General features: G+C 37.7%; 1 protein-coding gene across 1 annotated transcript in view; it reads right to left on the bottom strand.

The window, feature by feature from the left end:
* Positions 1-1,979: 1,979 nt before the first annotated feature.
* pag1 (phosphoprotein membrane anchor with glycosphingolipid microdomains 1) overlaps positions 1,980-21,208 on the bottom strand; it is a 44,770-nt gene continuing 25,541 nt past the window's right edge. The window contains exons 2-8 of the mRNA XM_039680792.2: positions 17,344-17,375; positions 15,036-15,257; positions 13,409-13,457; positions 10,007-10,103; positions 7,905-8,434; positions 2,574-2,630; positions 1,980-2,429 (exon numbers count right to left, since the gene is read on the bottom strand). Coding sequence (XP_039536726.2) covers positions 2,115-2,429; positions 2,574-2,630; positions 7,905-8,434; positions 10,007-10,103; positions 13,409-13,457; positions 15,036-15,202 — 1,215 coding nt within the window. The 5' untranslated portion in view covers positions 15,203-15,257; positions 17,344-17,375 and the 3' untranslated portion in view covers positions 1,980-2,114. The remainder of the gene's footprint in view (positions 2,430-2,573; positions 2,631-7,904; positions 8,435-10,006; positions 10,104-13,408; positions 13,458-15,035; positions 15,258-17,343; positions 17,376-21,208) is intronic.

Genomic DNA, 21,208 nt, shown 5'->3' with positions numbered 1-21,208 from the left:
GTACCAACACAATGTACCATTACAAGCAAACACGAACAACATTGGGACTCAATCCAGTTCTTAAAATAAGAAGCAATACATATTCCTGCTTTTAGGCTACTGAATGTTGATAAACCTTGACATACTTTAAACTTTATTCAATTAAAAATGCATAATGAATCTAACAGCGTGTATTCCACTGACTCTTAAAGTTCCATTAGTTCCTCAATACAAACAAACCATAAAATGTCCTCATGCTGTCATTTGAGAGCTGTTGCCAATAATTACAGAAGCATACTTAAACTGATATAATTTAACAGATCAAAATAGTCATTTGAATATTTACAAGTGTCTCTTGGCATGAAGTTGTCCCATGCGGTGTCTGGACACGCTATGCTTTTTGATTATACTGCTACATGAATGTAAAAGCAGCTAAATGCATACCGGATCATAAATTACAAGCTGCATTGTGGCAGTACCATGTCTCCTTCACCCTGTGCTTTTCAGCCTTTTGAAATGTTGCGTACCTATTATATGTAAAAACCAAACAATATCTGAAATATATAATGCATCTGATACACTTAATCAATACAGCTGCGTCAATAAAAAAAATAATCACACATACATATTGATGCAACATAGCTCAATTACATCACAAATGGCAATCCGTATACAACTCAACACCAGCAACAGAAAATGGTCAACTTTTCATTAATACCCTTTTAGTACACTCATAAATGAGTGCTTAACTTTGCGTACCTTAAAGATCACTTTCTCACCTGAGCCGGTCAGTTGACACATTAATTATAAAACACGTTAAGCGGCTCAGAATGATGGCTACATTTAAAGGTTCTTCTTTTATATTTTGATATGCGTTTTGTGAACGTCACTTGCGTACTACTTGTAAAAACAAAACACTCCAGCCGTTCTGAATGATTAAAATGGGTGTACTTCCTTAATGGACTGAGCTGAGAGGTCTGCTGTTAAATGTATCCGACTCTTTTTGGGGTTATATAAGGACACAACCTCGTCAGTTGCTCAACTAGTATCACGTGATATCGGGCAGGCAGAGTGCAGCTTACAAAAGCATGGAAACTACTAGTACACAATGAATAAAATATTTCTCATAAGACAACAGCCACTGGTGTGACTTTGCTTTGAAAAGTGCTGGGGACATGTGGGAAGGGGTTACACAGATGTGCTGTTATGTCACATAACTTCTGAATATTAATTAGGATATGCAAATTATATGATATTTTACTGTTCTAATTAGTAGTCTGTAATTTACCGATCAAGTGTGTAGTAGAGTATTTTTGAGTCAAATCTGAAAAGTCATTAGCATTATAAGTGTCTTAAAATAATTTAAACAAATACATTTGTCACACATTGTTGCTACATTCTTGATGCAGCAGTCATTCTCGCTGTATATTCCTACATATGAATTCTGAATCTTTGGTCTAGCAAAAATTATTTCTTTCTATATGAGGGGTTTGAGGTTTTAATCCGTTCTAATCGAACTCTAACCATAATTACAGCTTTACATCAGTGGATATCCGGAGTGGGAAAATAATTATTTTGCAGTTTGTTTTGTGGTTTCACTAGAACAGGAACGAGCCACGGAAAAATGATAGATTAGAGAACATATACTCATATCTGAGCAGGCATGTGTGCTGACATTATTATAACAACACACAAATCCACTGAAAACTCTCGCTTAACAACTAGAGATGCCACCTCTGTTTTAGATACATCCCTATTGGAAGCTATTTCAGAAAGTGTTGGGGACAAAACTGGCCATGGCAAAGAGTGCTGTAGACATGTATGTCATGTCATGATGCCAATGAAAACAGCTTCTATAGGGGCTTCTCAGGTTTGTCGAGAAGCCAATTATTCCCATGAAAAGCATAACAAACCCTCTTCTGGGGACTCTAGAGTGTTTCATTTCCTATGCTGGGTCACGGGTCTGAATGAACCCTTTCATTAGTAATGTTCAAAAACAATGGGCTGCATAAAAGCTAGACTGAAAAACATTCAATCAGGAAAGGTTAAGTGCATTATTCTCAAGATACCACCCCAAATTCCACTTCTAAACCTCAGAGAAGTGAGTTCTCTTTGTCCACGGTCCCTATGGGTGGTCAGAGACGGGAGATGTCCCCGTTCAGACCCAGTTCCCCCACGCTCTCATAGTGAGGTTCCCCGATCCCATTGCCCTGATGATCCTCTTCAGTCGCTTTGGAGATCTTGATGGTCTCGTACGCAGGGTCTGCATTCTCTGCGATCCCGTCCGGAGGCTGGGAGCCAAGAGCCATTGGGTAATCATCCCCAACTGTGGCATAAAGATCACTGGAAGTCGACTCCGGCACCATTCCCTTGATCTCTCCGATGCTGCTGTAGTCATTCTCAGTTTCCTTTACAGTATTCTTCACTTGCTTGGAGTACATGTCTGATAACTGAAATGTAACAGAATGAGACATCTTTACTCCACAGGCTCGGTTCAGGGCGATTTTAAAATGCAAATATTATTAATTGTTGGTAAAACCTACAAAGACTTCAAGTTGGTCTTTGCCAGGCTTTGAGATGTTGATAGACCTTACCTCATTGTCCGGAGATACATTGTCGTCAAGCTCTGGAGTCATAACCGGGGAGTGTAACTGTAGGACAATGATTGAAATGAGACCATTAGTTAAAAACATATTTAAAGGAGAACTCCGGCGCAAAATGAACCTTTGGTCTAATAAAACATTTGTACCTAGTCAACCGTTCTCTGAGATTTGATTTCATGATAATCGAATGTAAAGAGTTTTATCTCTAAAAACTGTTTAGCGTATAATGCTAGTACTGGGGGCATTTACTGAGTAAAAAGAAATCGCTAGTTTAACCACTAACAAGGCTCAAAATAGCCCCACACTAACACTAACATAATGAGGGTCCATACATGCAAAACGAAACATTGAGAACTTTGTAAGTGTACAGACCGTTTAATAAGAAGATACTTTATAAAGACAGATCACTTTGTGTACACAGACAGGAGCCATCTTAGAAAATAGTCTCAATAAGTCGATCCCCGACTTCATACAGTTCAGCTCACTCCGCACGACGTTCGTGGTTTGACTTGTTGTGACTGTTTTCCAAAGATGGCTCCTGTATGTATACACAAAGTGAACTGTCTTTCTAAGTAGCTTCTTATTAAACGGTCTGTAAACTTACAAAGTTCTCAATGCTTCGTTTTGCATGAATGGACTCTCATTATGTTACTGTGTTAGTGTGGGGCTATTTTGAGCCTTGTTAATGGTATAAACTAGCGATTTCTTATGCTCCCAGAACTAGCATTATACGCTAAACAGTTTTTAGAGATAAAACACTTTACATTCAATTTTCATGAAAACAAAACTCAGAACAGTTATAGGTACCGATGTTTTATTAGACCAAAGGTTCATTTTGCGCCGGAGTTCTCTTTTAATCAATTTAAATGCACAGGAAATAGCTCACTTCTACTGACACATGCTAGTGTCAAGGAATGATTGATGCAAAAACGAAGCCACTCATTCATTACTTAAGAGTTACTGATTGAAATCAAATGTACAGTTGCTCTCCAAGCAAGAGTGGTTGTATATTTACAAAAGGAATCAATAATGGAGTCATTAATGAACACAGTAAATCCTACAGCAGGTCAATAACGGACACCTTAGCTGTTGTAGAATAATATCAATCCCTGTCTCAGTCACTTCACTGACAGAGAGACAACAGTCAAGTGGGAAAATTTGCTATAACCCCTCCAAGATTACATTTACATTTATTCATTTAGCTGACGCTTTTATCCAAAGCGACTTACAATTGCTAAATATGTCAGAGGTCGCACGCCTCTGAAGCAACTAGGGGTTAAGTGTCTTGCTCAGGGACACAGTGGATTCGAACCTGCATCTCCAAAGGCATGTGTCTTATCCACTGCACCATCACCACCATTTTAAGTGTAATCCTAAGCAATTTTAGCACCAAAATTTCAAGCCTGTTTTGATGAAACCACCTCACCCAGTGAACCTGAAGTATGTTATGCTTTGATTATGATCATACAAAATGAGCATCAGGAGCTATCCAGATGTGCCTTGATATTGGTTTAATTAGCAAAGCAATTCATTTAATAGCCCATCCAAGTAGCTCAGCAAAGACCCCCCTAACCTCATCACAACTAACAAATGCCTCTTACAATAAAGCTTATCTGCTAATTCACTCCTGCCTTTGTCTCTGTCCAGCCCTCTATTTTAATTAAAGTGCCTCTTCCATTGATTTCCCCATATAAGAAATGAACGATCATCAGCAGCGTTTAAAAACAATGCAACGTCATCACACATGAATGGATATCAAATTAAGATGTATTTACATAAAATTCATATTGTTAAATATTAAAATTAATCTACAAAGTATATTTGGTCATGCTTAGGACTGCACGTGCACATTTGCTGGAGCAAACTTAAAAGATTCGCTTTTAAGAAAACATTTATGGGACAGTTCATGTCAGATTTTGTTACTGATTTGTTGTGAAGTTTAGAAAACAGTTTTAGTACTTCCCTATTCAGGCAGATTGGAGTTACACTTGCTTGACCGAAAATAGCTGTCTGGAGGCGTTGCAAATATGACTGCCGAGTGAACTGGCTTTCCTTGAAAGGGACTATCTCCACAAACACCTTCATAGATACCTGAGGTGGATCAAACCGAAGCCACATTTTGTATAGTACTGAGGTGATATGCAATGACTTGTGGGTGACTTCCCAATTACGATCTCCGTTTGTAGTGTCCTTGAGACTGATCACACAAGTTCCCTTGATTACCCCAATGGCCGAACACCATTTGTAGTTCACATTGGAAGATACAGTATACCCTGAGTGTGACAGGATGCTGACAGTACAGCCCAGGCATGAGGCAACGGCATGGTGTCCATTATTTTCTTTCACGCAAATGTCAGCATGTGCCCACATATCCTCTGCAGGCAACAACACTAACAATAAAAGTCCTCCCCTTGAGCAGGAGACTTCTGAGTGTTGATGTGCTGAAATCCCAGTTTATCAAAGACAGCTGCCCTCAGTCCATCACGCTAGCATAGTGATAGTGGCACCAATGCATAATGACACACATGGCGCTCCAATCAAGCCAAGCTTGCGTGCTTCGCTCAAATAACCAAGCATACAGTCCACACCGTAAACTAATGAGGCAACGTGTCCGATGTGCGTAAGTGTTACATCATGCGCTTGTCAGTTTGGGCATCCCAACTTTAACTGACTATTTTTTTTTTTTCAAAAACAGACTGATGTACTTGTAAACACATGCTCTTCCGTCTCATTCATCATGAGGTGTGAGCTGTCAGGCAGTGGACAGCTGGAACGCTCTGATCCCTATACACATATGTTAGCACAAACATGTGACCGATAAGACGAATCATTGCTGCCCCATTACATGTCTACATCAAGCCACGGCGAATAGGATATGGAATGACAGGTGTCAAGTTTAAACCCACAGGGTAGTAGAAGGGTACAAACAGTTTCTCGAAATGATCAAACTCCCTTATTTTACCGAGTACTAGAGAGGACACTTTCCCACAAAAGTTTCAGGTAATCAAAAGATTTACTAAAGCCTCTTTCCACTGCCAGAGTGCCAGTGCCAGATCCAGTGGCCAATCTGGAACCATTACACACAGATAGGTGCAGAAAGGTTGGGAAAAATTGGTTCTGCACTGGCCCTGGTCGCTACAATCTGCTGGTTTCGAATCAGGAACAACTCACTTTTGGCATCCTATATAAGTCGCGTCGCATCAGACATCTAATTTCTCAATCCGACATTCTGACTAAAATGATTTTGTTTACAAATATCAAATGTGAGTACTGATTGCATGATTGGAGTTTTATTCATTATAAATTCTGATTGAAGCATTTTTGATGTTAAAGTATGTTCTCAAATATTGTAAACAAAGACTTATAATGCATACATACTGTAAGCAAAGAAGTCATAATCTAGCTCAGCTCAAGTCAGTGGAAGCGTGGGTCAGTTTTGGTTGGAGTTTTCCAGATCTCTGGCTGAGCATGAGCACCATTAGCTCATGAGAACCACCAACTAGCACCATTTTTGTTGGAAAAGACATAGAATTGATATTGTACAAGTACAAAGGAAGCAGAAATACAGCGCAAAAAATGAAAGGAGAATAACAAAAGCAAAGAGAGAGCGCAAAAGAGAGCTAATGACAGAGCGAGAGTGCATGAGAAAGGGATGAACAAAAGAGGTGCGGAGCGTCCTTGACTGGCGACAGTAGTGTGTGGCTGTAGTGGATGCTTACGCCGTGCGCATTGACTGCGGGCACAACAGCAGCCTCTCTGCTCGCCTCTACAGATGGCTTCATTTGTATGCTAAAGGCGCATGTACACATATCAGCATCAACCAGAGCACATATCTTAAAAGATCGTAATTAAACTGTAAATACGCTGTTCTCTTGTGGCTTCTAAGTTTAGCTTGCACTAGAGAATGTTAGTGCAGTCCTTTTTGGTCTGTTTCTGAGAATATTCTTCTTTGTTCTTATGTTATACTTCGTTATACATGTGAAGGGTTTCATCATTCCTGAGTGAGAAAGAAAAGCTCCTGCTAAAGGAAGTGATTATTGCAGGAGAGCAACTGATGCTTCACTATTTAACACCTTAGTGAAACTTATGGTACTGTAAAATGTATCATGGTACTGAATGATTGCCATGTTCATTTACCTTGAGATTTACATGCTACGCCAGGGGTGTCCAATCATGCTCCTGGAAGGCCATTTGTTCTTAGTGTCAACCCTTATTAAACACCTAAACCAGCTAATCAAGATTATCTTCATATTTTTACCATTTATGATAGGTAGCAACCAGCGAGAAGGTGCAATACCGCCAACTACTTGCTTGTACTCTACTGTTGCAAGAGTATTTATGACATAACTGAAGTTTTAGTCACGTGACAATGGTGGGCGTAGTACAGCAGGACGTCGCAAAGTAAGTTTTTTATGCAATGTAGTACATGCTCTAACACTACGCAATTTTGGACGCAGTGACTATTCGAAGCAAGTATGTTAGAGCTAAACCCAACAGGAAGTTTCCCTTTGAGAAGGATTGGACACTGCTAAGCTACCCCCAAGGTACCAGGGGTACCAACTTACTGGTACTTTAGTAAGTTGACAACATAGACTGTAAAAAAAATATGGATGTTGTGTCCATGACGTCAACCCCTAGGTTTATGAAGAGAATTTTTGAAGCCCAAAGTGGGCAGAGCCGGCCGTCTCCATCTTGGCAACATGTCATCGCTTGTCATTTCTTGATAACCGAAAATGGGCTAAGAGGCGGGATTAGGTGACGTGGCGGCTAGAAGACAGCAGGCAAATGGCTAGTAGTGACAGCAGCACCAATCCAACTGGCCGCGCCCTTTATTATGCAGAACTTTAAGGCTTAATATAATTGAAATGGATGAGTTATAAAAAAAATTCACCTCCCTCATAGTTGTCATGAAGGGCAAAATTAGCTATATAGACCAAAACCACTTTTTCAACCAGGCTGACTGTAGACGTGTTTTTTCTGCTGTAAAGTTGGGCATATTGACATGGGAGGTATATGGGATTGACTCTTTTTTGGAGCCTGTCTCTAGTGGAATTGCAGTTTAAGTCACTTCCGTTTAAGTCTTCAAGAGAGAGACCGGAAGGTTGCCGGCCGCTTGGTTGATACTAAAATGTAAAAAATGTTATAATAACATTCTACAGAGTTTCAATAACGGTAAATCCAGTACCAGTACAGTTCCTGTCAGGCAAAACAAGTGCAGGTAATGTGGATGCATGCATTGAACTTTTAGTTCCTTTTTTGTTAGAATGAACTCTACAGGACAACAACGGTACTTTTATAAGAAAAACAGTTTGGTAGCCCCACCTGTCCATTTGGAATCTGCTGGTTGTCATTCTCATCCAGTACTTTATTTGGTATAGGAGGTGGTTTTTCTTCCTCAGGATCTGTGTACGCCACAATGTTGGCAGAGCGCCTGGCCTCCAGGTCAGTGCTGTAGCGGCTCTTCTTGCTGAGGTTGACGGAGGCGTACTCGACACCATTGGGCAGCATGGTGTGGTCTGGTGTAGCAGGGCTTGGGTGGCCATTGAGAAGAGGCACAGGCGGTTCCTCTGGGCTTAGTGTACCGTTGGATAGGCCAATGTCTTTGAGCTCTTTCACCGTCTCGTACAGACAGTCCTCGACACTGACATCACGGGAGGCGCAGTCCTTCACCACCTCGTATGTGCCCTCTCCTGAGGCAACTTGAGCATCGACCACAGCTGCTTTGAGGTTATCGGTGGGTGGAATGCTGGGCAATTCACGATCCTGGTGATACTTAGAGGATCTGAGCTCTGATTGGCTGGACAGCATGTCTTCAGAAGGCTGGGGACTTGTGTCCATTGTGTCCGTGAGTACTGAGGAAAAAGTTAAGGGGAAAGAGTGTGAATATCTGTTACAAGAAGTTTCAGGTCTGGAAAAGTACAGATAAAACAGCTTGTGAACCAGGGGTGCCCAATCGGGTTCTTGGAGATCTACCTTCCTTCAAAGTTCAGCTTTAATCATGATCAAACACAACTAAAGCAGCTAATTAAGATTTTTTATGTAGGTAGATCTCCTGGAATGGGCACCCCTGTTGTAAATAATAAGCCATTCAATGACCATAAACTTGATTGACAGTTTGAAAAATTAACTCTAGAAAGGAGTATTTTGCTAAATATATGCACTATATTGCATGTGTTTTTACTCAATATTTAATGTATGTATGAATAAATCTGTTTTTTATGACGGACACTATTTAAATGTTTATATTTCAAAAAGTGATTAGAAAACATAATTATGCAATAAAAAGTTATTATAACCAGGGCTTGACATTGGTGGATTTCAGCAGTGGCGTGAAACGGTTTGGCCAACTTTGGCCGGTTGAATTTTATATATAATATATTTGCATTTTTCAATTGTAGTCTTTAAAAAAAAGTCATCTCAAATAATAAACTAAGTGCAATTTAGTGTTGTTAAAAATATAGATTTTTCAATACATATCGGTATTGAAAGACCTGAAACGCTTCCAACACTGTATCTATTTCCTGCAGAATAGATAGGATACCAGCTGCTCTTTCTCTCTCTCTCTCTCTCTCTCATCTCTCTGACGGCAAGTTACACACAAACCCGCCTTCCTTCACTTACTCGCTTCATTTGCTACGCATGAATATTGTTGCTGTTACAGAGCTTGAATTACGCCGTGGGATTGCGTGTAATGTATTGCACATAATTTAACTCATTCCCTCAGATTTTACACTCAAAATACACATAAAGCCGCCTCTCAGTACTAAATTGAGTTCTTTATCACTGCTCTTTGCTTAAAAAGTCAAATACACCCAAAATCCTGATCTTGGCGAGTATTATTATTGTAAGGGTTCCCTTCAAGTATACAGAATTAGTTGACTTTCTTGAAAATTTGCCATGTACTCTACTTGATACATAGCACAATAAATCTATATCGAAATTGGAGTTGAATTGAATTGCTTTTTGTGAAATTTGTCAATACACAACCATACAAGTAGAGTGTTTTCATGGTAAAGGTTTAGTAATTGTTTTATTATCAAAAATGACTGACTGAGTAAATTAATTCTTTACCATTAGCAAGTCTCTTTTGAACTTCACTAAACAAATGTGCATGTGCCACTCAAACAAGAAGCAAACAATCATCTACTGTAAATCAGACTGTACTTTGCTGTTTGGTGATCGTGCAACATCAAACCACATTTACAGTATCAAAGTCATGTGTCAGAGGTACATATATGTAGGTTATAAAGCTTTTTCTTTTTTTCTCATCATGTTATCACTTTGAGAAAACTGAGAAAATAGAAATATTTACAGATGACTGTAATAAATACCAAAAATAATGCATTTAAGTTAAATGTGGTCTAAGAATCGTCTGGAAATGTAAAATGTGTAGGAACCGTGAGACGATCAATGAGAACTGTTACCTGTACCACTTGTAAGAGGTCCATTATGGGAGCTGCTGACTGCCAAGTCAGTTTTATGACTTTCTATTGACTGACTACATGTTTCCTTTTCCGACACCTGCAGAGAAACAGGACAGAAAAAAGTTACTATGCACTTTTTTGTGAGCTAAACAGTATTCATTGATGCAATCACTATTCAGACAGCATGCAAAATCAACCCTGATGCCATGGGTTCAGATTTGAATTATTTGTTATAGTCACAGAATCAATTCTAATGCCGTGGCCTGAATGTAAAATGTGTTTTATCCGTGTAACATAATTTGACGCGTATGATACGCTAACGTACAGCTGGACATGGTCATGGACCAAAAAAAAAAAAAAATTTGAAAACCCTTGCTATAGAGAGAGTAGAGACAAAGACACTTAGACAGAGCTCTTTGTTTTCATCTTTTAACCCATTGCAAAAACACCATGCAATAGCACTGTGGGACCACCTAGTGGCAGCCCATTGAAAATGCCTGTTGCCAGGGCAATGAAGTCCTTCAGATACAGAAGGTTAAAGCTGAGAGCCACTCAGATTGTCACAACAAGACAAAGACCCCATTTAACCTGTCAGGCTGTGACAGACACCGGCATTTAAATGAAGCCTCCCTCAATATATCGACAGGCAAGATGTACAATATCATGCAAAGGTTAGCCTTCAGATATCCATCAAAACTAAAGAGGTTTACAGTGTTAACAGAGAGAAAATGGCAGGCAATTGCTTAAGCATTTCATAATCGTTAATACTCACTTTATATTACAAAGGATCTTAACCTTGAGGTCACAATCCCATTTGTTGATGCCAAAGCAGTTCATTTTTTTTTTTTTTAAAGTTATTTATTGACAACACCCATATCTGACCACCCATAGCTTCTCTTGAGCGTAAAATATAATTTCATCTACAATTTGAACTAGGTTCAATGTATATTAAAAATGTAGTGATTGAATTATGAACTGCTCATATTTAACTTAAAATAAATTAATTAAAATTAATTCAGTGTCGGTAAGATATTTGCAGAGATGCACGTAACTGATAAAAAAAAACTGTAAAAACATTAATACTGTGAAATATTATTACAATTTAAAATAACCTTTGATATTTGAAGATATAGCTATAAAAACACTCTCAAAAACATTTTTAAATCTTTTTTCAAGATTTACATATTTCAAATAATGATAAAATTCCACCAATCCTTATGATTCATATTATGAATTAAAATTATTTAGTAAAATACTTGAGCTTAATAAAACATTTGTGTGAATCTCAAACTTAAATTTAAACTAGGGCTGTCAAACGATTAATTGCGATTAATTGCATCCAAAATAAAAGTTTGTGTTTACATAATATATGTGGGTGCACTGTGTATAATTATTTTGTGTGTATATATATATATATATACACACATGCATATATATTTAGGAAAAAATATGATTTATATACAAAATATTTATATTTATATATAATATAAATTATATATAAATCTATATACAGTATATTCATGAAAATATTTCTTAAATATATACAAGCATGTGTGTGTGTATTTATATATATAAAATAATTATACACAGTGCACCTACATATATTATGTAAACGCAAACTTTTATTTTGGATGCGATTAATCATTTGACATTTGACAGCCCTAATTTAAACATATTTTCATATATACAGTATATATATATATACACACACACACACACTATATATATATATATATACATATCATCATTACTCCAGTCTTCAATGTCACATGATCCTTCTGAAATCATTCTAATATTCTGATTTGCTGTTCAGGTGACAACGGTTTAAAACTGTTTGTGCTGCTTAATATATTTGTGAAAAACTGATACTTTTTCACCACAAGTAGAAGTTTTTACCATAACTTTTTGATCAATTAAATGGACCCTTGCTAAATAAAAGTAATAATTCACCTTTAAAAAAAAACGACCCCAAATTTCAAATGGCAGTTTACCATTTCTGATCCTTGGAACATTTGATTAAAACAAAACAAAAAAATGCAATTTCTTTTGCACTTTCTGTTTGAGGCAGTAAAATTGTTTGCACTCAGCTATGACATATAAAGTACTTAAAAGACTATGCTTTGGTTGCTGCAAGTGGTGGTTTATCTCTTTTCCAATGCGTGGCAGGATGCCCATTGCGTTTTATAGTTCGCCCACCTCTTTTTCACAACTACAACCCAGTGCCCAAATGATTTGTTCAAGTTCTTGTCAGAGTCAACAACAATTAAACTGACTAAGTAGTAAAATGTGTTGTTATTCCTCCTGTAAAGTCAAACAGACCCCAAATCAACTACGGCATCTCTAAAAAAAAAAAAAAATGCTAATTGCGCTTATTAGAAGAATTCATAAACATGCACATCTTATTAGAGAGTTTTACAGAACCTGTACACATTCTTACCCAATCAGTGATGTCTGGGGGCGTTTTGACCCCACACAAAAACATTGATGAAATACACACATAACAGGAGGATTAAGAACATCATTTTCAAATCATCTAATTGCACTTGTGAAACCCAAAATGAGTAAAAAAGGTGGCGAACCAACTGATATACAGTAGTTTATTTAACCAACGGCTGTCATCAATCATTGGCATAACGCATAGAGTTTAGACATTTTTACAGCTTTCATAGTTCTGTTATTCTAGTGCACAGCATGCACATGTAGCAGTTAATGATAAAGTTGAGGTAAACACAACCTGATGAACATTATAATAAACATAAAATCAACATCTGGCTGTGAAGTGGCCCCATGATCCATGTGTTCACTGAGTATATGCGTTTCAGAAGCCTTCACAGTCAGTCAACAAGCCATGAACACATGCTTGCCCCTCTCATTTAATAACAGTTACAATGAACAATTCAAGCATAACACAATCCCCACAGACCCTGCCTATACAGCTGTTTATGTGTGTGTGTTCTAGCAGTCAATTATGCCCTCAGTAGGTCACGGTAATCTCCTGATTGCTAAACATCTCCTGAACTCTTGAACTCTTTCCTCGGATGATAATTTCACACAAGACACCCAGTCAGATGCAACAGAGCTGGAGATAAAGGCGACTCATGCATGAAGTTTCTCATCTCCCTGCGGTCAAACAAAAATGTTAATCTGTCTGCTTCATGCTTTCCTCCCACCAAACCCGGGCCTCACAATGACCGTCCATTCTCCTCTCCGTTCTCCCGACTTTACCAGGCCCTCAAGCACAGCGGTCACACATTCTCACGACTTAAACACTCTAAAGACGGTTCGCGTAATCTCGGGAATTGGAAACGCCTTTTGAAATTAAAAACAGGGACATTGTATGGCTCTGTTTGAGCCGCAGTGAGGCAGCACAGGCTGAAAAGCATCATGGTAGCACATGCTTACCCCATTCATCAGGTTTTCATGGTCTCCTGGCGGCCCCCCTTTTTTCTGCCTGTGGAGTTAGAGGGAGAGCATTACTGAGAAATGTTGATTAAGTCTGTAGATTTGGCCTTGTACTCTGAATCATTCAACATCATATTCCAAGATGCAAACTAAGCCTTGTTCTAGACAACAAAGCATTTAAAATCACATTTAATATAGTACCGAATCAAGGATTAAGCTTTATCTGTTGCAAGAGAAACTACCACTGGGAGTTTACTGCTGGTTATATGTTCAAATAAAATACAACAAATATTTAATAGGAAAATATTGATACATTTTACATCTTACTATTATATTAAAATAATTATTAATAATAAATATTATTATTATCGTTTCTGATCTTGTCAATAAATGCATGGATTTAACGTAAATCCATGACATACAGTATACAAAAGTATACGGCTACCAAATAACTGTTTATGTTTTATGAGCCAGGCCAATTTTTAGTTCATTAACTCTTTTGAGATAATACTTGAAATCCAAACATCCAAAAATATTTTTATTAATATTTTATAATGTATATATTATAATAATTATAACACACACATATATATATATATATATACAATTTTATATTTTTTATTTATTACTAATTTTATTAACTTTTTAATAGTAACAATTTGTATTCAAAGAGTGCACCTTTTGTTTTCAAATTCTGATTTAGTGAATTTTCAGTAAATATTGTGTAAAATAAGTATTTGCATATTTTTCGTGAAAAACTCATTTGCAGGTCCAAATTAACTTTTTTGTAAACATTTTTCATGCTGATTTTGGAAACAGAATCAGTGGAACCCTGCAGAATGAATTTATGTTCAAGTTAGTTCAAATGTGTTCAATGGAGATGACGGGTGACATGTTAGTAGCAGAAAACATGGAAGCCATGGAATAAAAGAATAAATAAATGTTATTTCAAGAAAAATCTGAATTGATAAATATATACTCGACATTTTGCCATTTTACCCCACAGAATATCGAGTTTAAGTCCTGCAATTCAGATTTTTTTTCTCAGGCTTGTGATATAAACTCATTATTAAGTCCGAATTGAGAATTATGAGATAAAAATGTTTTAAAATGGTTTAAATTGTATCCATTTAAAATGTTACAGGTTTAAATATTATCTAACTGTAATAGATTATGCCCCCTATAAACTGCACATGAATATTATATAGATCTATTGTTTACATCAAATTCATGCTATAATAGTAGGGTAATCATTGCAGGTTTCATTCAGTCCAGTCTATTCATTTAATGGCGTGCAACCATTAAACGTCTGAAAAGCTTCAAAGGGCATCTTCGACAACGTTAATCTGTAAAAATTAAGACCATCTTTTTTTTTAATTCTGATTCTGACAACCTAAGGCACAACAGGTCATTTATTCTGTTAGTCCGAGGATTTAGCTCCACTTTTTACCAGTTTTTATGCCACCACAATGTGCTGGGGTATCCGGGGCCCCTGTGTAGGTTGTGTGGGGCCCCTTAAATCTGTAACTGTGACATTAGCTCCCAAATGGTCTATAGGTTTGGAACAACAATACAATATTCATGAAAAAAAACATTTTTTTAAGACGTTTCAAATAATGTTACTCACCCCTGGCAGCTCGCACACAGCAGCAGGAGGACAGAGAGCAGCAGAAAAGCTGTGAGTCCCGTGAGTGTGCCTACAAGTGCCAGCTCCCCTTTAGCCAACCACGCCGCCCCGGCGACCTCTGACCCCACGGCCCCTGACCCCAACATAGCACTCAGAGCAGGAGCCATTATACATCACAATGATGAGTTGCCTTCATCGACCAAATGCACCTCACTGCAGAGGCTGGACACAAAACATAGATAGAGTCAGAGAGAAAGAATGGGGGAGGAGAGAAGAATAAAAAACACTTTCAAGGTTTACCAAAAGACCTTTGCACTTGATAGAATCAGCAGGATCATAAATCAGAAAGATATTTACTCCAGATCCTGAGTCCGATTGTTATAACTTGATAGATAATCTCAGATTCAAATGACGTCATGGCAGAAACTTGCCATCATCCATCACTGAGGTAGAATTCTTTGTCTACAAGAGCTTTGCGAATCAACATCCACAAGGGGGCAGACTAGTGCAGATGCACAATCCTGTCACGCGGTACTGCAGTGAACTCGGCCCCTTCAGAACAAACGGCTCTTGGACTTTTCACTCAGTAACCTAAACATGTCGGCTAGTTTTAATTGACAGCAGTCCAAAAAGCAAAGCCAGATTAAACAGAGCCCTGGTCCAGGATGATGTGTGATGGTGGGCCCCACCTCCACAAGCTGAATAGACAGATAACAATCAAATGGCTGGCATCCCAGCGGAGACTGAGGCCCGGGCAGCGCTTCTGATCTTTTGTGTGAGAGGAGATGGACAGCTAAGTCTTTCCTCTCCACTCGCTCAAACTCTCCGATAAGAAACCGAAGATTGGAAAGCCACCCAAATTCACAAAGAGCATAAAGTTGCCATTCATTCTGAACAGATGCAAAGTTTTTGAAATTATTCAGTCTTTTGGCTTAAAAAAAAAATGCAAATACAATCGTCCTACTCGTAAAATGAATAGTTAATGCATAGCAGAAGAAGTACTGTAGGTTTGTGTGAGATGAAAAAGCCAATTGTGCAACTCGAGAAAATATACAAATGTGACTGAAGCGTAGGCATTTACATAACAACTGATTCTTAAACTAATTTTCATTAATTATTAGCTTTTCATCAACGCGCAAACTGCGAACCCCAATTTGGGAAACATCGATCTATAGTCCTGGTGGTGCTAATAATAATAAATGTTATTTATTATTTGCTTGTTTCATACTTGCTCTGGGCCTTCTGTGTGCACTCTCAGAAAAAAGGTACCAAAGCTGTCACTGGGGCTGAACCTTTTTAAAAGTCATTTTGAAAGGTACAGTCCCAATGCTAATAAAGTAAATTGTAGGTGCTAATATATGTACATTTTAAGTGTTAATATGTACATTTTAGGTGCTAATATGTACATTTTAGGTGCTAATATGTCAATTTTAGGTCCTAATATGTACATTTTAGGTGCTAATATGTCAATTTTAGGTCCTAATATGTACATTTTAAGTGTTAATATGTACATTTTAGTTGCTAATATGTCAATTTTAGGTCCTAATATGTACATTTTAGGTGTTAATATGTTCATTTTATATAGGACCTACTATGTCAATATTAGATCCTAATATGTACATTTTAGGTGTTAATACGTACATTTTAGGTGCCAATATGTCCATTTTATATAGGACCTACTATGTCAATATTAGGTCCTAATATGTACATTTTAGGTGTTAATATGTACATTTCAGGTGCTAATATGTACATTTTAGGTCCTAATATGTAGATTTTAGGTGTTAATATGTACATTTTTGGTGCCAATATGTCCATTTTATATAGAACCTACTATGTCAATATTAGGTCCTAATATGTACATTTTAGGTGTTAATACCTACATTTCAGGTGCTAATATGTACATTTTAGGTGTTAATATGTACATTTTAAGTGTTAATTATATGTACATTTTAGGTGCTAATATACCACTTATATGCTAATGTATCACTAAGGTACCAATATGCAGCCTTTGGGTACAAAAGTTGGTACACTTAAATGCACACTTAACCTTTTGAAAAGGTACAGCCCCAGTGACGGCTTTTGTACGTTTTTTTTTTTCTGATGTGTCTGTGTGAGATAAAAAAAAAAGAGAGAGGATATCCTAAGACAGCTTTCGTAACGTATCTTTTTAAAATATAACTACCATAAAAACCTTGCATGGCCTACATAAATACATTTGGAGAAAAAAAAAACATTTCCCAAAAATCTGTAAAAACAAACCAAGCCTTGCACAGTTCTCAGTACATAAGAAAAGACAAGCGGGTCCTACCTGAAGATATGTTTGGCTCCAGTGATTGTTGCCTGCAGGGAAACAGAGAGAGAAGACGATTACATTCAGGAAAGGAGCTCTGCATATACTGTAGTACCAGACAACCTACTGAAAAATAAATATACTAATATATATTTTAACTACATTTTGGTATTGTTTTCACTAGAGAACACATTGTGGAGAACATCTTGATGTGCAATCTTGAATAATCAGATACTCATAGTCAAACTTACAAATGACTCTAAATCACAATCTGTTACCTAAAGCATCATATTATGAAAAAAAAATAGCAAGACAAAGTGACTCTTGTATGCAATGATAAATTCTGCATTCAGGGTCTATTGGAGTCTATGGATCATTGAGTCTCACAGCATGAGTACTGAGAGTCTCACAGCATGAGCACATATCAAACGTCGGCTAAAATGCATGCGAGAACAAGAAGAACATCCACCAGAACCTTTTCTTGATCCTCATAAACATGCTCCAGAGTAACTATAGCAACCATGATCTGAAGATATTTTGCAATGATTTGCTCTAATGAATGTATTTAATGCCATATCAGGGAGTATAACATGCAAATGAAGATACATGGAAATCATAAAACGAGAGTTTGATGTCACTGTCACGTACTGTAATTGTCTTAATGTTGCTATGCACTTGCTAAAGTGTTCTAAGTGGTTTTTAGCCTGTTGTTATGTGGTTGCTAAAGGCTGGAATGCTCTATATTACTGTTGCCCAGAATTCCCCCCGAATTAGGGTCTTAACAATAGTTGCCGAAAGTAGACAGATTTCACAGAAAATCGTGATGGGTGATGCTTTTATAACTTCAAAGTTTGATCTTTAAAGTTTGAGACGATTAGAACACAGTCTAAAAGCAACAAGACATGAGTTTGTTGTGTTGTAATGACTGGAAAATCTATTAGTGTATGCACAGTCATTTAGTGTCTTTTCAAGACAGACGGGTTTCCGTTCCACTGTATCTTTTCAAACTCGGCAAGTGCATGATGCCCATAGTATTTTCAAATCTGTTCGGATTTTAAAAGTCATGTTTGTGCTGCTTTTTGGTGGTTGCTAACTAGCCCAAGTCCAAAGTACCCATCCCAAAGTCTCTACAATTTTGTCTATGGGATTTTGGTTCCCATTTCCTTGTCCATCATCAACCATTCAAATATATAACCCTCCTAAATCAAGAACCAGTAATATTATGAAATACAGGGTCCAGTCTCGCTGAACTATTAGAAAAGTTATTTGCATGGAATGTTAGGATTGTGTGCTTCATGCCATATAAAATAAGGTACTGGAAAAGCCATTTAATAGGGGAATGTGTTTGGAAAGGCTGTAGTCCCAGACCGAGGGGAGCAACTGTGTTCCAGAATCACTTATAGTGGATACTCCACTTTTTTTTTTTTTTTGGAAATAGGCTCATTTTTACAACTCGGCCAGAGTTAAACGGTTGGGTTTTACCGTTTTTGAATCCATTCAGACGATTTTCTGATATTTAGAAGAATATCAGTAACCAGACAGTTTCTGGTCCCATTGACTTCCATAGTATATATTTTTTTCCTACTATAGAAGTCAATGGGACCAGGTTACTTATATTCCTCTAAATATCAGAAAATCGGCAGAATGGATTCGAAAATATGCACGCATCTGGCTGCCGAAGGTTAGAATTGGCAAAAAGTGACAAATACTGAACCTGCCTATAGATAGATATTCTGGCATATATAGCTACTTTATAGTTATACAGCAAAGACTTTCCTCCCCAGGGGTCATAGAGAGGGCTGGATTTTGTGTAAAAGCACAGCTGGATTGCTGCTGAGAACGCATTCGGTAAAAGATTCTCATGCGAACGCCAGCGGCAGCTCTTGAATAAATAATTGCACTGGAGCAGGAGTAATGCAATAAGGAATTTTGTGGATGCTCTGTTATTATAAGTTTTTCTGCTGACAGAAGCTTTGATAATAACTCATCTCCAGCAGACGAAGGAGCTCGCTCTAAAAAAAGAACATTGCAGCATGTGTAACCCCTAATGGAAATTGTCTGCATTCTGTGTATCATAAAATGACGAAATATTTGCAGCAGGAGGAGGTGAGAATAATACAGTTTCCATAGGTGTCAATCAAGATGCTATTAACTTATAAAGCACCAACGGTTTCACAGCTTCTCTCTGGCCATGTTAAAGGAGAATGACACATTCGACATATGTCGCATTCTGGCTCTGCTGGACGCGGGGTGCATGTCGTCTGTCGTTACATTGCACTCGCTGTGACAGGAAGCTCAGTCTGCTTCTGGGCACTTTTAAGTGATTTAAAGGAAGAAGAGTTCACCCAAAACAAGAATTGTGTCATCTTTACTCACCTTTATGTCGTTCCAGACACATATGGCTTTCTTTGAAACACATAAGGTGATTTATAGCCTTTATTTCTATATAATGAAAGTGAATGAGGAATCCAATACTTGTGAATACATTTCAAGTTTTTCATGTAAGGAACAGACCACTGTTCACTGAAAATCTTGACAATCAGTCATGAATTTCTGAAAGCAGTGGCAAGTTCTTTTGAATAAAATCGTTTCAATGAATTGCGTGATCCAGTTCACAAATCGAGTCTCAGTGATTAGAGCTTTTATTCAATAAGAATGCATTGAGATTAACACTTTTATTCAGCAAGGACGCAGTAAATTGTTCAAAAGACATATCCAGTACAAAAGATTTCTATTTCAAATAAACACTTGTCTTTTGAACTTGCTATTCAAAAAATGTAATTTGAATGACATTTTAAAATATACATGAAATGTAATAATATTTTACATTATTGCTGTATTTTTGATCAAATAAATGCAGCCGTTATGAGCATTTTGAACAGTATTTTAGACTACGTTTTTATCCTTTTTGAAGCTTGAAAGCTCCAGTCCTCATTCGTTATAACTGAACAGAAAATTGAAATAAAAAATAAAACCGATCTAGAATTGCATGAGGGGTTATCATGATCACACTGTTACATTTTGGCTTAACTAGCCCTTTAAGACCCAACACAGCTCCTTTTCAAACGCAACACTGCAGCTTATGTGCAACAACATACTGCAACATCCTCAGTTTCACAAAATGACCAATATGACAACAGTCAGGACACAGTTGTCCGCCCAACCCCCTCCTCATCACCAGACTGAGGCCAATTCATAGTGAGAGAAGGAGAGAACACTGGCCATCTTGAGTCTGGATGCAACAAGGCCATGTGTCTGGGTGAAAACAGAGGGATGAGCGAAAAGGACAGCCTGTTTTGAAAAATAAATCTGATCCTCACTGTATTCACATATTCCTATGACTCAAGGATGATGAAATTATACCCTTTACAGACAGCTAATGAACTGCATGGTTTCATTAAGACCAGTCTTGAGGGCAGATGAACAGGAAGCATTTTCCTTGGGTCAATGCTTTGTCATCTGTGCCTTACAGCAACCGACTATTCAATCAGCGAGCTCGTTGTCGAGCGTGAGCCAGAGTGCCCTTCCAATTAAAATGGCCACATTTGATCAACTGACTTTGTGTCTCTATGGCAACCGCACTCATCCCATGGGTTAATCAGCTGGCATGGAAATCGATCCCCTGATGGTTTGCATATAAAGAGAATTTGCAGCGGCATGTACTAATGACTCGGCTAATAACAATCTGCGCGAAGGTCAGACGGCCTAGAATTGCTGCACCACCACAGAGAGACTCTAAAACACAGATCAGAGGAAGTGACTGTTTGCTGAACACTATTACATTTCACAGATAGGTTGAAAGCGTGTGTTTGGATTGCCGTCCTTCTTTGAAATGTGACAGATGTTTAAAGAGCACGCGTTCCTCTCGAAAAGCCCATGAGTT

This window comes from Pimephales promelas, chromosome 18, assembly GCF_988280905.1.
Source record: "Pimephales promelas chromosome 18, fPimPro1.hap1.1, whole genome shotgun sequence".
Lineage (NCBI taxonomy): Eukaryota > Metazoa > Chordata > Actinopteri > Cypriniformes > Leuciscidae > Pimephales > Pimephales promelas.
This window is presented reverse-complemented; position numbering and strand designations above follow the sequence as displayed.